This window comes from Danio rerio, chromosome 1 (genome assembly GCF_049306965.1).
Source record: "Danio rerio strain Tuebingen ecotype United States chromosome 1, GRCz12tu, whole genome shotgun sequence".
NCBI lineage: Eukaryota > Metazoa > Chordata > Actinopteri > Cypriniformes > Danionidae > Danio > Danio rerio.
In genome coordinates this window covers 53,911,034-53,930,787 of record NC_133176.1, presented here as the reverse complement: position 1 = coordinate 53,930,787, position 19,754 = coordinate 53,911,034, and the positions used below count along the sequence as shown (strand labels likewise).

Here is a 19,754-nt window from a genome sequence, read left to right as displayed (position 1 = left end):
AACTCTGAAGACTGCAGTAATGAAGCAGAACATTTATCTTTAAAATCACTGGAATAAATTATTAAATAATTTATGAGCTACTTTTAAACAGTTATTTTATAGTGCAATAACATTTCACAATTTTACAATTTGTACTGTATTTTTGATTAAATAAATGCAGCCTTGGTGAGTAGGAGAAGCTTATTTAAAAACATTTTAAAAATCCTACTGACTCCAAACGTTTGACCGGTAAGTTATAATTAGGTGATGTAGCCTACATCTATTCCAAGTGTGGTTGTCGAGTACATTTTACATCATCAAGTGATAAAGTTTTGACCAACAAATGAAAAAGCAAAGAAGTTTTATTTAGAATTATTCCTCAAACATACCCAGTCAATACTCTCTTAGTAAGATAAAAAAGATATTGATACAAATTGTTCCTTTTGCAAGCAAAAGAGTCCCTTTTACTTGTTTTGACAATGCAGTTATTCTTATTTGCTTTGGAAAGATTTTTCTTTTTTTGTAATTGAGAATGTTGTTAAAGACTTTTCCTTACTATGGGAAAATGTTTTGTTTGGTTTTGTTAATTATAAAACAGAACCTATAAAAAGAAAATATATTTTCTTAATCTTCTAATCTTATCAACAAAATGTATATTTTCAAACCAAAAACCCTTTTTTTTAAAAAAATTTTGCATACTGAAATGCAGCATTACTTTGAAACTGTTTCTAACTCTTTTACAAAAAGGCTTTAAAAACAACTGAAATTTGTAAATTATATAATATTTTTCATTAATTTGTAATGTATGTACCCCTTTTGTTTGTTTTTGTTTTGTTTTTTTGTTGCTGTTTTTTTTAATTTTTTCGTTTTGTCTTTCCATTTTATAATGTACTGTGTAATTGTATATTCTCATTTTTCGCATAATAAAAAAATAAAATAAAATAAAAACGAAAAAGCATAAATAATAGTGGTTAATCATCAACATCTCATGATCAAAAAAAATTAACAACATCTCATTGCAAGTCATTGGTGTCTGAACAATTACAATTTTGGTGTGTAAATTACTGAAAACAAAAATGTAAAACATCAAAAGGCAGCATAATGTCGCTTTGAGTTTAGTACGCCCAACTACTGTTTCTCTTCAGCCATTGGTTTAGATTCCCGTCAATCATAAATGTCTGGCCAATCAACTCATTGAACCCCGCCTACGAAATTCAGGGATCTGATTGGTTCTCAGATATTTTCCTTCAGAAGCGGTTGCTGCAGCCAAAGCCTTGACACTGAGACATGACCGACTGAATGATTTTACATTTAACCTGTTAAATTAAACAAAAAGCAATCACATTTCATCGATCTAATACAAACATAAGGTAGGTAACATAACGTTTACAAGTAGATAATTAGAGAAGATACGATATTCGCGTTTTGCTGTTGTGGAGTCTGTGTTTGCTAGCAGCGCGAGAGCCGAAAGAGTGATCTCCATTTTGTTTGTTGTGATTAAAGTTTTAACCAGTTAAACTCAATCTGGCGTTATTCCTATATGTTCAATATAATTTATGTCATAGAATGTTTAAAACGTCAATATCGAGCGGTTTTTTTTGTTTTGGTGATATTGTTTTATGGTTATATTGTTATATAAGCGGGTAACGTTATTGCGTCATGTTTGTTTACCTCTTCATATTAACTTGTTGATTTTTTTCCGCACATGCGTTTATATTTGAGCTTTTTCCCTGTTTCAGTCGTTATATTGATGTTGTTTTTCGAATTGTGTTTGTCTGTGTTTTATTAAATATACGGTAGTATGAATGATAAAGGGGGTGGGGCACACAGTGAGTTTCATTTATTCTCCCTCAGGCCATCCAAGAATTCAAAATGAATTCAACTATTCAAATGAAAATAAACTTTTAATGTACCAGGAATTTGAGCTAAAACAAAAATACAGTCAAAAATAAAAATAGTTACCGCCAAAATCATTGAGGTTGTCATTTTCACTTGCATTTTATGGACTACCAAGGGACCTTGTTATACACACAAATCTATAATGTTTTACCCAATAAAAAAAGTAATAGAGGTAAAGTTGGTTTTATATTAACACATTCAGATTTTGTCCTTAATAATATAATTTAATAAAAGTATTATTTGCAAATTCTTGATAGGGAAATCATATTAGCAGCCAATGACTATCAAAGTACAACATTGTTCACAGTGAATGAAATAGTGCTAAAATGGCTTTGAAGTCGTATTTGCATGCTAATTCAGACTGATTATTCAAAGTTGCATGGTAAACAATATAGGGGCCGTTAAATGAACAAATGTGCGAATATAAAACTAACTTAACCTCAATTCATTTACTCACCCTCAGGCCATCCAAGAAGTGACTTCTTTTTCTTCAGTAGAAGATTTTGAGCAGAAAACATAGTTTTACGGATTCAAGTGCAAAAAACTTTTACGTATCAGAAACTTAAGCAAAAACTAAAACACTGCCAAAATAAAAATTAATACCATCAAAAAATTTTCATTTTCACTTGCTTTTTATGAATTATCAAGCCACAAATCTATAATGTTTCATCAAATAGAGAAAGTAATAGTTTTTTTTTAAATATATTAACGCATTTAGACTTTCTCCATATAATTTCAGAAAAGTATTATTTGTAAATTCTAAATAGTGAAATCATATTAGCAGCCAATGACTGTGATCAAAGTGATCAAAGTACAACATGGTTTACAGTCAATGAAATAGTGCTAATGTTGTTTTGAAGTCGTACTTGCATGCTAAGTCAGACCGAATATTCAAAGTAGCGTGGTAAACAATATAGGGGCCGTTAAATAAACAAATGAACTTTACCGCAATACAAAAAATGATCTACATCTTAATATTTGACAATTAGACAGCATTTTTGTGCAAGTAATATTCTTATGTATTCAGTGTTTGTTGTATGATCTTAAGTGATGCTGGCATTAAAATACTAAACACTGCACTATTTAATATTTGCACAATAAATACTGAACATATTAATTTCTTTTTGTTGCACTAATTCATTTTGAATTGTACGGATCCACTGCACATATGCATTTGTAATTATGCTCATAGTGCATGCCTCTGATTATTAATAGCAACCTGTACATATATTCATCTATTGTAAATCTCTGATCATAGTTAATATAACCTGTATACAAGATTCCTAGTACATCCATCTTTAAATATTACCCGTAGTGTTTTTTTTTTTTATAATTGCACTGTATTTGGCTCTATCCTGTACTTGCTGCTATTGCACTTCTGGTTAGACCTAAACTGCATTTCGTTGCCTTGTCATTGTACATGTGTAATGACAACAAAGTTTAATCTAATCTGAACTAATTTAGTGTTTAAACAAAAGGTTGTTGAGATGTCTACCAAAATAGCTTTTTTTTTCGTGGGAAATCAAACATGTCTAAAATGAATCAGTGTTGGCATGTTGCTTATATTAGAGACAAAGCTGAAATGTACGTGCATAATGTCACACACCCTATAAATCTAGGCAATAACAAGCCAGAGGTCAAGTCAATAATTTATTTGCTTTCTTTATTTTTCAGAAGACTCCAGCTCAGATTTGTATTCATCAAGGCATATTCAGGAGGCATACTCTTCTTCCCTTTCACATAAGTGTGGTTTTCTGCCACTGAGCATGTCAGTGGCTCTCCTGGTGCGATATGCCACGCTCAGCGGGTCCCGTGTCTGCAGCAGAGCTGCTTTCAACCTGACCAATGCCCATCAGGAAGACCCAAGACGGGCTCTACACACTCCATCCTCTCCTCGGTTCAGCAATTCTCGATTTGATCCAGACAGCAGTGGTCGTCCGACTACCTGGGACTCCTTCGGGATCTGGGACAACCGCATCGATGAACCAATCTTGCTTCCATCGAGCATCCGCTATGGTAAACTTATTCCCAAAGTTAACCTGTCCAGGGTGGGCAGCGCCTCGCAGATCGGCCAGCGGAAAGAAAATGAAGACCGCTATCAGATGTCACAAATGACTGACAACATCATGTACTTTGCTGTTTTCGATGGACACGGGGGTGCAGAGGCTGCTGATTTCTGCCATAAGAACATGGAGAAGCATATCAAGTAAGGATCAGTTGGTGTAATTATGAGGTTTTGTTATGCTATGGATATGCAATATATTGTCATAAGTCCAAATTATTAGCCCCCCTTTGAATTTATTTTTCTTTTTTAAATATTTCCCAAATTATGTTCAACAGGGCAAGGAAACTTTCACAGTATGTCTGATAATATTTTTTCTTATGGAGAAAGTCTTATTTGTTTTATTTGGCAAGAATAAAAGCAGTTATGAATCTTTTTAACAACATTTTAAGGGCAAAAATATAAGCCCCTTTAAGCTATTTTTTTTTAGTAGTCTACAGAACAAACCATCGTTATACAATAACTTGCCTAATTGCACAAACCTGCCTAGTTAACCACATTAATGTAGTTAAGCCTTTAAATGTCACTTTAAGCTGCATAGAAGTGTCTTGAAAAATATCTAGTAAAATATTATTTACTGTCATCATGGCAAAGATAAAATAAATCAGTTATTAGAAAATGAGTTATTAAAACTATTATGTTTAGAAATGTGTTGAAAATATCTTCTCTCCGTTAAATAGAAATTGGGGGAAAAATAAATAGGGGGTCTAGTAATTCAGGGAGGCTAATAATTCTGACTTCGACTGTATGTTGCGATATGAATACAATTTTTCCAGATGACTTGAATAGCTCTGTTTCGGAACTAATTCATAATTTTAGCTGTATTGTGAGGATTTTTGTGGGGGAGTGCACTTGCCTGAAATATGACAAACAAATCACAAGTGTAGATAAATACTGCCAACTTGCTAGCAGGGGTGGGGGCTGGTTGTTGCAAAAGTAAAGAGAAGGCACTGAACTCAGAGGGGGGATGAAGGCGGGTGAGTAGTGTGGACTGGTAAAATGTGGTGCCAGTTTAGATTTCAGCGATGCCAGATCTGGCGTGTTCCGGAACAAATTAAGCCTTGGGAATAATTATGGATTACATTTTGCAACAAATATGATGTTCCAGAATAGGGATGCAGCGATTATAATTTTTGGTTGTATGATTATAGTCTAAGAAATAATCACGGTTTCATGGTCATCACGAATATTCGCGTTCAAAACCCCACTAGCTTAAAACTAGTTTAAATTTTTCTAAATTTTGTTTTGTAGTTTGGGCCCAACTAAATGTGTTTCGCTGTTTTAATCGTTTAAGTTTATTTGAGTGAATATAGAAAAGTCAGTGAATATTACTGATGCATTTATTCAATGTGTTCTCTTTCATTATCAATGCGTCACAGCGGTAAAACTATCGCGCCACAGTTGCTTGACACTGACGCACTGCTTCTGCGTGCAGTATGAAAGCTCTAATCTGTTAACATGGATGCCACAAAAAAACGCGCTCTGCTCATGCGTTTAGTGTAAAACAGGCTTGTGCCTTTCAGCACTTTCTCCAAAAACACTCGGTTAGTCTCAGCTGGCATGCCTCACATGATCGCTCTCATCAGCGCCATTATTTGTAACTTTAAGTAGGTTTGCAAACCTGTGTACTTTCCATTGCATCTTTCTCAAACCGGTAGCCATTTGCAATTCCCGCGGTCACAAAACCTCCGTCATCTTAACTAGATGCGCGAGTGTGTTGCGTTGCGTGCACGTCCCTCCATTGGAAATAACGAACCTGGATGAGCTTGACTTAGTTAATAGCCCCAGTCATAGTTAGTTCAATGTGCGTGGTTATCTTTGTGTACAACTACTGCACAGTTTGCATAATTTTGTTTAGTTGCTGCAGTTTTGTTCCGTGCAGAAACGCGTTGTTGAGAAGCCTTTACGATTAATTACCCATGATGAATTAAATCACGGTTAATGGTGAAGCCAGTTAATTGTTGCATCCCTATTCCAGAGTGTTAATTCAGGATTACATCATGACATGCAGATAAATACAATAAAGCAAAGATACAAATTGAATAAACAGTGCTTTATGCTAATTATTGATTAATCAAATGTAAAAGCAGTATAGAGTTCATCGTATAAATAATTCAGCCCAATTAAACCTTAAGCCACAAATTTTACAATTTCTTATTCTGGAATGCTTTAAAGTTTCTTAAAGTGCTTGCACAGATATAGACCACATACAAATGATAAAATTTCACTGTCTTATTCTGTTTAAACTTTGCAACTGTGGCTCATCCTGCTCAACTTAACATTATAGATCATGCGTTGTGATTATTACCGATGCACATATTGTGATGTCAAAGCTTCAACTACATATTGTGTTTAGCACCAATCAATGCAATATGTTCCGGCTAAAGCAAAAGCTTACGTGGAGCTCTGTCTTGACGCAAGCAGTATGTTTACTGACACAAGTGATAAGGACGTCTAAATCTATTTAAACTATTATGTGCTTCTAATTGAGGTCATGTTGTGTCTACAGTCTTAGCCCGTTCACTGCCCCTCAACCAAACAATTGACCATGTTTTTACTGTTGTAAATAATGACTGTTAAAATAATTTAAAGAATGACCATATTAGGTAATTGTTTAACCACAAAGCATTGTTGTGAAAAAAATATATAACATACATAATCCTGTTGCACAACTGCACTTGATTTTAGTTTTATTGTAAAAAAAACAACAAGAAAACATGTTAAATGAGAAATATTTTATAGCATACTTTAAAAATAAAGGTGGTTTAGTAATTAAAAATGTTTTATTTTTGATATTTTTTTATATAAATAGGTCTTACACTTCATATTTACAGATTTTTCATAGTATATGTAATAAGTCCGGTACTTTTACGACATAACCAACATCTCAACCATTTGGCAGAGGCTGATATTTTAGAAATTATGGGATTTGTTGGAGAAAAAATGCATTGAGTGTGATAACTAGCGACATTAGGAGTTCAGAAATGCAATCCAAATATTTTTTCTTGGTCTAACTCATTGCATTTGTGGATTTGTGTTTCAGAGACATCGCAGCGGAGGAAACTAACTTGGAGTTCGTTTTAACCAAAGCTTTTCTTGAGGTGGACAAAGCATTAGCGAGGCATCTTCACTTCAGTGCAGATGGTAGGTCTTATTTCACTGATGTGGGTTTTGAAATGCATGCATGTTAATGTGAACAATATACTCAGTCTCTCAGCTGTTGTTTTAGAGTTTGTACTCATAATTATTGCGTTGATGCTTCTGGTGTACATGTAACAGAGCCAAATGGAGGTTTGCGAGCAGAAGTGGCATCATAGACTAAATTGTTTCTTTAATTAAATACATTTTGACTCCTAATACAGAACAATGGTGATATGTATGAGCAGACTTCTGTTTGGCTCTGTAAAATGTGTCCATCAAACATGAAGATAACACATGCTTGTATATACTAGGGGTGGGTAAAATAAATCCTAAATACATTGTTTAAAAATGAGTTGTTAATAATTATGTTACTGACAATGTGCATGCACAATCAGACCAAATGTTGAAGGTGCCTAAATTTGAGGCCTGGACATCTATGCATTGGAAAATATAGTACACAAAGGAGTGTTTAAACAGTGCAGTGTTCTAACAAACATACACTGGAGCTGAGAGATCAATTAAACAGGTGAAGTTGACCCCATTAAGTTCAAGCTTTGGCTTTCGACATCTTTAAGGAAAAACAAATTACCAGAATTTCGCTTCATTTTAAAGGTTAAAAATGAATAAACATGAATTTTTAAAAATCTTTTTTTTAAAAAGCATCATAGAATGTAATACATATACAGTTGAAGTCAGAATTATTAGCCCCCTTAAATTATTACACCCCTTGTTTATTTTTTTCCCCAATTTATGTTTTTTTCAACACATTTATAAACATAAAAGTTTTAATAACTCATCTCGAATTACTGATTTACTTTATCTTTGCCATGATGACAGTAAATAATATTTGACTAGACATTTTTCAAGACACTTCTATACACCTTAATGTGACATTGAAAGGCTTAACTAGGTTTATTAGGTTAACTAGGCAGGTTAGGGTAATTAGGCAAGTTATTGTATAATGATGGTTTGTTCTGTAGACTATGGGGGGGGCAGAGCTTAAAGGGGCTAATACTTTTTACCTTAATATGGGTTTCAAAAAATTTCATAACAACTTTTATTCTAGCCAAAATACAACAAATAAGACTTTCTCCAGAACAAAAAATACTGTCAAACATATTGTAAATATTTCCTTGCTCTGTTAAAAATCATTTGGGAAAAAAAAAAAAAAATCCTGGTTTCTGCAGAGTGTTTAAAAATCTCAAATCTCTAAATCTATTTTTTTGGCCTTAAAAAGTCTTAAATTTACTAAAATATTGTGTTGTAAGTCTTAAATCTATTTTAAATAGGTCTTGATTTTCATGTATTGCTACCCAATCTGGCCAAAACCTATACAATCACCAGCAATCCATCTCAATAAAGCTTTCAACTTTTTATTTAAAAAGGTAATTTTTAACTATTTATCCTAATGGTTTGATTAGTTACCTTACAGTAGCATTTGTTTAAAAGTTATTCATGTATTTACTGCTGAAAACACTAACCTGGATAGACTGTTGTGCATAGATTTAGTTTATTAGAGTTTTTAAAAACTTTTAATTTTCTTTTATTTTTTAAAGAACGTTTATGTTGGGAAAAAAGTGTATGGATACAAGTAAAGCTTGCTTATTTTTACACCATATTTAATATTGAAAATATTTTGCTAATAAAATCTTGGAGATGTCTGTAATTTTAAAGACCAAACCTAAATATATAAAAAAATGTCTTGCCTTCAATGGTCGCGTCTTGTGATTCCTGTGCTGTTTTTGCTTCATTTACATATCTTTGGTTTTTGTTTTATTAATATATTAGCTGAACCACTTACAGTTAATCTAGATGGCACTGTTCACACTTTAAACCCCATTAAACAAACTAAACCTGCTAACACAGCAATGAACAATTCGTTTATTATCTTTCTGTTCTATTACATTCAAGCCACTATGATTTGGGAAAGCATTAAAATAATTATGTATAGCTGAAATGACATCATGACTCCTTAACCTGAAATAATTATAAATATTATACATTTAATTCCCACCCCTAGTATACTGTAGCGCACATAAATATGTTTTTGTGAGTGTATTTTGTTTTTTATTCTTTAAAATTGTCTGTTAAATGCTGTTGTCATAGAATACATAATTATTCCAGGACCATCTTATTCATGTAGAGTGCGGGCCACTAGTGCGGCCTGCTGCGTGACATGTCCAATCTTGCCCTGTGTGTGTGCGTGTTATATTTAAACAGCCGCGGACCCAGCTTACCCCCTTTAAAAGCTGCAGCTCTGCGGTACCTTTTTGGAGGCCAGAGGGCTAGATTGCTCCAGCGGGTCCTTTTGCGTGGACTTCTGGAAGGTTCCTGACCTTTCTCTCTCTCTTTTCCTTTCTGTCTTACTCTCAGTCTCTCTCCTTTACTGTGCTCTGCCTTCTTCTCATGTGATGGTTGCTGGAAAATGATTGCTAGTTGTTGTGTTCAGAGTTTCATTTATGTCGATGGATAATGCTAGTCTTATTATGCTGTACAGAAAATATATTTACTATGAGAGAACTGTGAAGATACGGTGGGGAAATAAGTATTGAACACGTAAGAGTTTTTTTTATCAGAAAACATATTTCTAAAGGTGCTGCTGACTTGAAATTTTCACCAATTGTTGGTAACAACCAAAGAAATCTATAAATGCAAAGAAAACAAAACTAATTAGTCTGTAAATTAAGTAATGTGTATTAAAATGAAATGAACACATGAAGAATGGAAGGTGTAGAAAGGCAGTGAAGGCCCAGACAGCAGCTGAAATCTCTCCGTAGTTCTTCAGCAACCATCTGCTCTTTCTTATTGTAAATGAATATTAGCTTCTTCAGTCCAACATCTACATTAGCAGGATGATGAAGATGAAACCAGGGTGGACATTTCAGCAAGACAATAATCCAAAAACACAGCCAAGGCAACTCTCAAATGCTTTCAGAGAAAGAAAATAAAGCCATGGCCCAGCCAATCACCTGATGTTAATCCAATAGAGAATACAAAATAAAGCTCCGATTTGATAGACGAGACCCACAGAACCATAAAAAAACTCACACCTGAGCCAAGCGTGTGGCTTCATTCTCTATATGAGAGGCGTCTTTTAGCCGCCATCACCTAAAAAGCCTTTTATATAAAGTATTCAGTACAGTTCAGTAGTTTAGTACTTTCTCCTTGTGTCGTTTCATACCAAAATCTGGTTCAATTCCATGTCAACAGCTCCTTTAAAAAATATTATTCCCAGGAAAAACATAACATGTTCAATACTCATTTCCCCCACTGTATATTTGCTAAAAAAGTTAATTGCTTTAATGTGTTATAATGCTTTTTTTAATCAATGATGTTTACTTATTTCAAATGTTAGCTAGTAAAAAAAGCAATGCTACCTGCTACCTGCTGAGCACTGCAGTTCATCATCTCAATGCGAAACTCCCTCTTTTTCTTTTACAATATACAGTATGGCAAGCTGTTTTGACATTTAATCAATAACCCATACTAGTATCTATTTTCATGATACTAGTGCTTATTTTTTAGATACTAGTATCTTTTCCATTAAGTACTAGTAATTATTCAATAGATACTAGTGCTTATTCATTAGATACTAGTGCTTATTCATTAGATACTAGTGCCTATTTAAATACTAGTACTCATTCAGTAGATACTAGTACCTATTAAATAGAAACTAGTACCTAAGTAATAGATACTAGTACTTATTTTAATAGTGACTAACTATTTTGTTGTTACTATTAACAAATGTAACATTTTTACATTGATTTCTATGGCATCTGTCATTGAGATATCAACTATTCAGTTTTGACTAGTATGTAATTCAGCTGGGACTAGTGCATATTTTTATGTACTAGTAATTAATCATTAGGTACTAGTACTTGGTAGCTTGACACTACTTTCTATTTAATAGATACTAGTACAGGGTGTCTGCGGGGTCTTAAAAAGTATTAAAAGTTGATAAATCAATTATGAGAAAATGAAGACCCAAAATGTTTTAAAAAGGTTTAATTGCATTTTTATGAGGTCTTCAATTTTGTAAAAGCATTGTCCAAAGTGTCTCGCTCTTAGAAAGTTTAAATATATTTATTTTCCTCCTAATATTTACAACGGCAGGCTCGGTCCATGCGATTGGTTTGGACCGGGGTGCATCCACCCAATCTCCTCCGTCCGGGTGATGTCACATAATTTGTGACGAATGCTGGAAGGTGATGTGGCCCTCTCCACAGGTAGCCAAACCATAGAGCGAAACAGACGACAAAATGGGAAAATTGCTAGTTTGCGTACTCCTGGTCGAAGAAAGACGGGTTTAAACAGTGGCTGAAGCCTGTCGCTGAAAGCAACCTCATAATTTATTATTTCAAGCTTTGTTTCTTCTGAGCTTATGTTGCAAACCACAACTGTTTATTAAGTTAAATGTTTGATACTGATTAGAACTTGAAGTGGCGATGAGGTCTTAAAATATTTTAAGAAGGGCTTTAAAAAGTCTTAAAAAGGTATTGAAGGTACTTTTAGGATTCCTGCATATACCCTGTGGTACTTGAGTATTAGATACTAGTACTTATTCATTAGATACTGGTATATTTTTAATAGATACTAGTACTTATTAAGTAGATACTGGCACCAATTCATTAGATACTAGTAACTATTTTAACAGATACTAAGAGTTATTCATTAGTACTAGTATTGATTTATTAGACACTAGTATATTTTATAACGATTACTAGTAACAATTCTTATTTTACTTGTCAGTTCTGCTTTTTTTTCTCGTCTTATGTTATGACTAATCTAAATGGAAGAATAGAGATCAATTAAACATTTTGCTAGTAAAATAAATTTTTACTTGTACCATTTTTAAACAAGTATTAGTATTTATTAAATGTGTACTGGTATCTTTTAAATAGGATGTAGTATCCATTATTCTAGTATCTATTTATCAGTAATCGAACCTATTAATTAGATACTAGTATCTAATGATTAAGTACTAGTAGTACCTATAAATACATAAATAAATACAAAAGTACAGATACGGACGGCACAAAATGTCTAAATATGCACACTTGATTTTGTATGTAAGTTAGCACTTTGTCAAATCATGCTTATATGATTATTACTCTTTTCACAGACAATCGTGGTGCATTTCATGAACTGTAAATGATTGCTCTGCTACTACTAATGTGTATTTCGGCATTTGAAATATAAAATAAGTCACTTGTGATTGTAAACACTGATTATTTGTAATTTATGACAACTGATCTGTGTCTGATTGAAGACTACATATGAAAGTGGCACAGATCTGACCTGAAAAGATCAGATTTCATGCGGTTTGGGCTGTTCACACTATCATAACCCGAGTGTGGGCAAAAAAAAATCAGATTCGGGCCACATTTGGCTGCAGTGTGAACGTAGCCATAGTATATAAAGAATAAGTACTAGTACCAACCAAATAGATACTAGTATATAATAAATAAGTACTAGTATCTAATGATTAAGTACTAGTACCGAATAAATAAGGACTAATATTTGTTATTTAGAAACAAGTATCTAACTAATAAATACTAAAATGTGTACTAGTCCAAGCTGGAATACATACTAGTCAAAACTAAATAGTTGATACCTCAATGACGGATCCCATAGAAATCAATGGAAAAAATGTTACATTTGTTACTAGGAACAACAGAATAGTTACTAGTCACTATTAAAATAAGTATTATTTAAGTACTAGTATCTATTTAATAGGTTATAGTATCTAATGAATAGTACTAGTACCAATTAAATAAATACTAGTATCTAATGAATGCGTACTAGTATCTGTTTAATAAGTACTAGTAGCTAATGAATAAGTACTAGTATCTAATAAAGAGAATTAGTGTCTAATGAGTAAGCACTAGTATCTAAAGAATGAGCACTAGTATCTAACAAATAGGCACTAGCATCGAATGAATAAGCACTAGTATTTAATGAATAAGCACTAGTATTTAATGAATAAGTAATACTACTTAATGGAAAAGATACTAGTATCTAAAAAATAAGCACTAGGTAAATGAAAATGGATACTGGTACGGGTTATAGATTAAATGTCAAAACGGTTTGCCATATATACACATTATAATGTATGTTATTACACTACAGTTATGTGCTAGTGACAGTTTAGTTTCTGTGCGATATTAAATATTATGTTAAAAGCGTGTTATTCTATATCTGCAGGCTTTAAAATGCCATAAAGTAACCATTCTGCCTCACTCTCTGGTGTGTTTCAGCCTCTGTGTTGAGTGCAGGAACCACAGCCACGGTGGCTCTGCTAAGGGATGGGATCGAGCTGGTGGTGGGCAGCGTCGGGGACAGCCGTGCCATGATGTGCCGCAAAGGCAAGGCCGTCAAACTCACCGTGGATCACACGCCTGAAAGGAAGGATGAAAAAGAGAGGTGAGCAATTTCCAGCGTTGAGTTGAGTCTCAAAACATTAATTCACAGAGAAATTGTAAGTTAGCATTATGTTGAAATATCAGTTTATATTTTCCAAAACAACTTGCAACAGAGTTATGTGATCAGAAAAATATCAATCTGTAAACTTTTTTTTTGTATTTTAATTGAGAGAAATAACCATGCGTTATATGTTATAATTAGCTTGGTTCAAACGATGGATCCGTGTCAGAGAATCTACGGTTTCGGGAAACACTCGTCACTGCATTGTTCTTTTTCCAAACAATGCATTGACTATGATACTATAGTCACGAGTTATGTCGTTGTTAAGGAAACCCATCCCTCCGAACGGATTGAGACGCTGGGGTGGTTGACACTGTTTTGATGGTTGTGTGTTTGTTTCTGAAGGATACGCAGGAGCGGAGGTTTCATTACATGGAATAGTTTGGGTCAACCACACGTCAATGGCAGACTGGCCATGACCCGCAGCATTGGGGATTTCGACCTCAAAGCGACAGGCGTCATCGCAGAACCAGAGACTAAGAGAATTTCTGTAAGAGCTTTCTTTTATTATTTCTCTATAAGATGTTCAGTATTTACTTGATTTTAAATTTACAAAATGTATATATTTGAGAAGTGAAATAATAGGATTTACTGATTTTATAGAAAATCCATGTTTATGTATACATGTATATAAAAAAACAATATATATGTTGTTGTTATTATTATTATTGTTGTTGCTTTAGTAAATTCTTTTTTTTACTATACTGCTAATTTTTTACTTTTGCAATGCCCAAATTTTAATGTTGCCAGATAACGATTTTTTTTTTTTTTTTTTGAGAGACTTTGTTTTTAAACGTGAATCCTTCAAAATTGTAGAATTTTTTCAAAAGTCAGTCTTTAAAAAGAGTTGTACATTTTTATCTCATTTTTGTGTACACTCAAAAAAATTACTCTCGATGAACTCAATTTACTTGAGGGCAGGATGGCCATCCAATAAATAAAAAGTTTAAATACCTCAGTATTTTAATTTAACTTAAACTCAAAGGTCTGATAATGTCATGTATGTCTATTATGTGTCGTACATTTAGAAGTCTTTTAGTTTTATTTGAAGTTATCCTAAATCAGGGGTGTCCAGATTCGGTCCTGGAGGGCCGTTATCCAGAAGAGTTTAGCTCCAACCCTAATCAAACACACCTGAACCAGCTAATCAAGCTCTTACTAGATATGCAAGAAACCTCCTGGCAGGTGTGTTGAAGCAAGTTGGAGATAAACTCTCTAGCACACCGGCCCTCCAGGACCAAGTTTGGACACCCCTGTCTTGAATGAACTAAAAGAGTCATTTTAAGCATATTTCATGAGTTACTTGAAACTCATTTTAGGACAGTTATTGCTCACTGAGCAATACAACAAACTGCATTTTTGCTTATTAAGCTGCCAACACCCAAAGCATGGGTGCTTCTGCAAGGTGGTAATCTTAAAACTCAAAGCATTACATGACACTCTACTAAATCTTCAAACTGAAGTGGAGATTAAACTCTAACAAGTCTTCGTAAGAAATTTAAACACAGAAGATTAATTTTATTGTCAACATTTCCTTCTCCTAATTCAATCCTATGCAAAGCATGCTGGGTACCACAATTCCCCTCAGGTAGTTGAACCAACACAATTCCTTCATGTTGTCCAAACACAAAATGATTAATGGTTTACAAATTAAAACATATAACAAATAAGTTGGCCAACAAGAATTGTGTTGTTTCAGCTCATTGTAAACAGATAGTTGGAACAAGCAGCAGTAATCCTTGTGTGTATATTTAGTATTGTTGATATCTTTCTTTTCTCATAAACCTTTTTAATAATAGAAAAGTGTTATTTATAAAATGTTAATAATAGATTTGACCTGTTTTTGTAAGTGTACAATTTTTCAAATCAATTAGTGTTGATTTAAGTGTACCTGTTTTGTCAGTTGCATCACGTCCATGATTCCTTCCTGGCTCTCACTACTGATGGCATCAACTTCATCATGAACAGTCAGGAGATCTGTGATGTCATCAATCAATGTCATGACCCCAAAGAGGCCGCACAACGCATATCTGAGCAGGTCAGTCACATTATCCAACATCCCACAGGGTTTAACACTAAGGATTTTTTTTATCAGTCAAGGGGTTCAAAGGTTTACTTGCCATGCCAAAATTTTCACTGGCCCCACCAGAAAAAAAAAAAGAAGTCAATAACTGTTTCTTAGATACATATTTTAAATAATGGGCAGGGCCAGACGGAATCTGCAGACGTTTTTTGCTATTTCTGCGGAGAATTTTGGTAAAAATCTGTAGATTTCTGCGGAATTATTTTGGGAGTATCTAGCGGAGTATCATAACTAAAACCTTAATAAATTAAATAAAAAGTAATAAATTACTGAATAAAAACTGAATAAATTCAGATTTATACATTTACTCAATTAAATAAACAGAATTAATAATGGGCTAAAAATCTGTAGAAAATCTGCGGAATTCTGCGGAAAATCTGCGGAATTCTGTGGAAAATCTGTGGAAAATCTGCGGAATTCTGCGGAAAATCTGCGGAAAATCTGCGGAATTCTGTGGAAAATCTGTGGAAAATCTGCGGAATTCTGCTGAAAATCTGTGGAAAATCTGCGGAATTCTGCGCGCTCAGATTCCGTGTGGGCCTAATAATGGGTCAAAAACCAAAGATCTATCTCTAATCCCACATCCCTCCCCCCCCCTCACTCACTGTCTCTCACTCTCTCTCTGTCTCTCTCTCTCAGGCTCTTCAGTATGGTTCTGAAGACAACAGCACTATCATCGTGGTGCCGTTCGGTGCCTGGGGCAAACACAAAAGCTCCGAAGTCAGCTTCTCCTTCAGCCGCAGCTTCGTCTCCAGTGGCCGCTTCGCCTGAACAAACAACAAAAAAGGAAGACACTGACTCGCAAATCTAAACTGACCAATGTGCAATATTCTCCTAATCCATCCTGTGAGGGTCACCGCCTCAAAAATGACCATTAGAGCCACAATGTGGTTACAAACGTGACGATGAATGATATACCTGAGCCTAGATGAGCAGATCAAACTATCAATTCATCTCTAAAACACATCTTTCCCAAGGTTAAAGACTTGTCTTGTCTCAGAAATCATGCTTTTCACTTTTCGCTGCTTCTCTGCGGTGCTGAAAGTCATTTGGTTACCGGTTTTCACATTCACAGACAATACTTGAGAATAGTTTGCTTTGCCGAAGTGAAACCAAACTGATCTCTGTACTGTAAGCATAAATTCTAAGCACTTTCAGATTATGGGAGGTCCGTAGCCTTCGTGACCCTTTGTGGTGTTAAATGACAAACAGAAGCACACTTCGGGGGTACATGGGCTTCTATATAGGCTCATGTTCACTGAGTTGGACTGCTGTATATACTGTGTATACTAAAGTAGAGCCTCCTTTCTTTGTGCAAGCACACATTTCTATAACTTTGTCTTCTGCTTGTATTGTGAAGAGTCATTCATGCTCTATTCCAGCATTACAACCAGCAATTCTAAACACCTACACTAAGATATATTCTTATCCAAGGACCATTTCGCAAAGCCATTCTCGTTTTTTCTGTGCCTTCCTCATAAACATCTGACGCTTTTGTGTCCCTCTTGTAAGGAACTTCTCGTTTCGGGTTCATGACTCTAGTTTTAAACTGTGACTAGCGTGCATATTTAGTGTTCATAGACAAAGTATTTTTGTTTGGAATGTACAGTTCGTTCCCTATAACGCATAGAGCAAAGTGCAGATGTTTGTTTTGTTATTTATATGATGGGCAGTTATTAATGTATAAATGTTCTATTTAAATACGTCTTCTGAAGTCAAGAAATGAACATTTAAAGCATTCTGCTTTACATGAAAAGGCTTTTAATGGAAAAGGCTTGTTTTGGTAGAGCCATACACACGTGACCTCATTAAGTCGCCATCTCGCTTCATGTTCTGGTGCTGTTTCTGCACTCCTTACATCATTTCCTCTTAGTTTTAAACTTAAATTTTTTTTGTATTATTAGACTTTTACTTTTTACTTTTTTTTTGCTTTTGTTTTTTTTAAATTGTTGTTTAACAAGACAACACATCAAAGTATACAATACAACATAGGAAAAATTACAGATTGTCTTATTGTTCTTATTTTCCCACTATCCCCTAAAAATAAAATAAATTAAAAATATGAATTATAAACAACCAGCCTCTGAAACAAAAAAATAAATAAATGAATAATAATAAGTTAAAACATTTTTTTAAAGAAATTCTTTAGAAAAAAGATAATAATAATAAATGAGCAACTTTATGATAAGAACAAAAAAATGAAAAGTTCACAATAAGGAGTCAATATTTCCTCTTTCCAATTATTTACTGTTTTTAAACTTTTAACTGGAATTTATTTTCCTTTTATTGTCTTCATCTTGAAAGGGATAGTTCACCCAAAATATTACAATCCTGTCATTTACTAATCTTCCAAACTTGTAGGATTTCTTCTGTAAAACACGAATGAAGATGTTTTAAAGAATGTTGGAAATTTGATGGCCATAGTATTTGTGTTTCTGCACTGTAAAAAAAAAAAAAAAAAAAAAAAACCCGCTGGGTTCTGCACAATTCCTGTCGTCCCAACACAAATCGATTAAGATTTACTTACAAGTATAAGTGGATTAAACATAAAACAATTTTTTGAGTGATGCTTTTTCCACTAGATTTTACTCAACACAAAAGAGAAATTTATAGAACTTTAATGTGAATAAATGGAGGGGAAATCTTTATTTTTGGGTGAACTATCTTTTAGGTCCAAATGTGGTATGATGGCGGGGATCTTTTTTTTCTTTTTTTTTTTAAACTGTACTCTTATTATATTTCTGTCTGTATTATATTTCAGTGTTAACACAATTGCATGGATCTCTAGAGCAATCTGTCAAACAAGTGTTTCCTCTATATATGGACCTAACTTTTGCTTTGTTGATATGCGGTTTATTGTTAAATGCAATGCAGCTGTGAATAAAGTTCCACCAGAAACATCTCTAATGGTTAATTCTCGTTTGTTTGTTTTTTTTTACTTTTTGTGTTGTCCACTTTATTAGGTACACCCCTTTTGCTTTCAGAGCTGCCTCAATCCTTTGTGGCATAGATTCAGCAAGGTACTGGAAATATTCCTTACAGATTTTGCTCCATATTGACATGATAGCATCACGCAGTTGCTGCAGATTTGTCGGCTGCACATCCATGATGTGAATCTCCTCTTCCACCTCATCCCAAAAGTGCTTTATCGGATTTAGATATGGTGACTGTCGAGGGCATTTGAGTACAGTGAACTCATTGTCATGTTCAAGAAACCAGTCTGAGATGATTTGCGCTTTATGACATGAGGCTTGTTTTTCTGCTGGAAGTAGCCATCAGAAGACATGGTCATGCAACAATACTTGGGTGGGCTGTGGTATTGACACGATGCTCAATTAGTACTAATGATCCCAAAGTGTACCAAGAAAACGTCCCCCACACCATTACACCACCACCACCAGTCTGAACTGTTGATACAAGAGGCATCCATGCTTTCTTTTTGTTGTTCGCAAATTCTGAAATCGAGACTCATCAGACCAGGCATGTTTTTACAATCTTCTATTGTCCAATTTTGGTGAGCCTGTGCAAATTGTAGCTTCAGTTTCCTGTTCTTAGTTGATAGGAGTGGCACCCGATGTGGTCTTCCGCTGCTGTAGCCCATCTGCCTCAAGGTTGGACGTGTTGTGAGTTCAAAGATGCTCTTCTGCAGACCTCGGTTGTAACGAGTGAGTGGTTATTTGAGTTACTGTTGCCTTTCTATCAGCTACAACCTTGAAAATCCCAGTAGATCAGCAGTTTCTGAAATACTCACACCAGCCGTCTGACACCAACAACCCTGCCACATTTAAAGTCACTTAAATCCAGAGCAGTTGGAAAGGTGTACCTAATAAAGTGGCCAGTAAGTGTATACTATATATATTTTACTGTGCTTTACAAACAGTATGTCATCAATTGTGGTGATAAATGTCATTTGAAAGCATACGTTTGCATATCTTAGCCTGTAAACTCGAGTGTTGACAGAATGTCCAGGAATTTTGTGTTAGATTTAACCTGTTTTTTTTATTGTGTCTCGGTTAATGTAATGCAGGAAATGTTGAGTGGAGCTTTAAGCAGTGATTTGTGTGCCCAGAATCCCTCCCTCTGCTCCGTCTATATAAGATCTCTGCT

General features: G+C 34.3%; 1 protein-coding gene across 6 annotated transcripts; it reads left to right on the top strand.

Moving 5' to 3' along the window:
- Positions 1 to 1,228: 1,228 nt before the first annotated feature.
- Positions 1,229 to 18,549, top strand: ppm1kb (protein phosphatase, Mg2+/Mn2+ dependent 1Kb). 6 transcript variants are annotated; one of them, XM_073943883.1, is made up of 8 exons: positions 1,229 to 1,349; positions 3,556 to 4,084; positions 6,984 to 7,084; positions 9,302 to 9,408; positions 13,339 to 13,504; positions 13,910 to 14,054; positions 15,468 to 15,602; positions 16,287 to 18,549. In XM_073943883.1, exons 5-8 carry the CDS (start codon positions 13,431 to 13,433, stop codon positions 16,416 to 16,418), a joined length of 486 nt encoding a protein of 161 aa, XP_073799984.1. In that variant the 5' UTR covers positions 1,229 to 1,349; positions 3,556 to 4,084; positions 6,984 to 7,084; positions 9,302 to 9,408; positions 13,339 to 13,430; the 3' UTR covers positions 16,419 to 18,549. The 6 variants fall into 4 exon arrangements, 4 of the variants coding, with proteins under 4 accessions (XP_073799984.1, XP_073799975.1, NP_001314673.1 ...); XR_012400698.1 differs by having other exon boundaries at positions 3,553 to 4,084; NM_001327744.1 differs by lacking the exon at positions 9,302 to 9,408.
- Positions 18,550 to 19,754: the final 1,205 nt, after the last annotated feature.

Coding starts and splice junctions, on each gene's coding strand:
- ppm1kb (NM_001327744.1), top strand. CDS start 3,645: ATGTCAGTGGCTCTCCTGGTGCGATATGCCACGCTCAGCGGGTCCCGT. Junction 4,085..6,983: donor AACATGGAGAAGCATATCAA/GTAAGGATCAGT, acceptor TTTGTGTTTCAG/AGACATCGCAGCGGAGGAAA. Junction 13,505..13,909: donor AGGAAGGATGAAAAAGAGAG/GTGAGCAATTTC, acceptor TTGTTTCTGAAG/GATACGCAGGAGCGGAGGTT.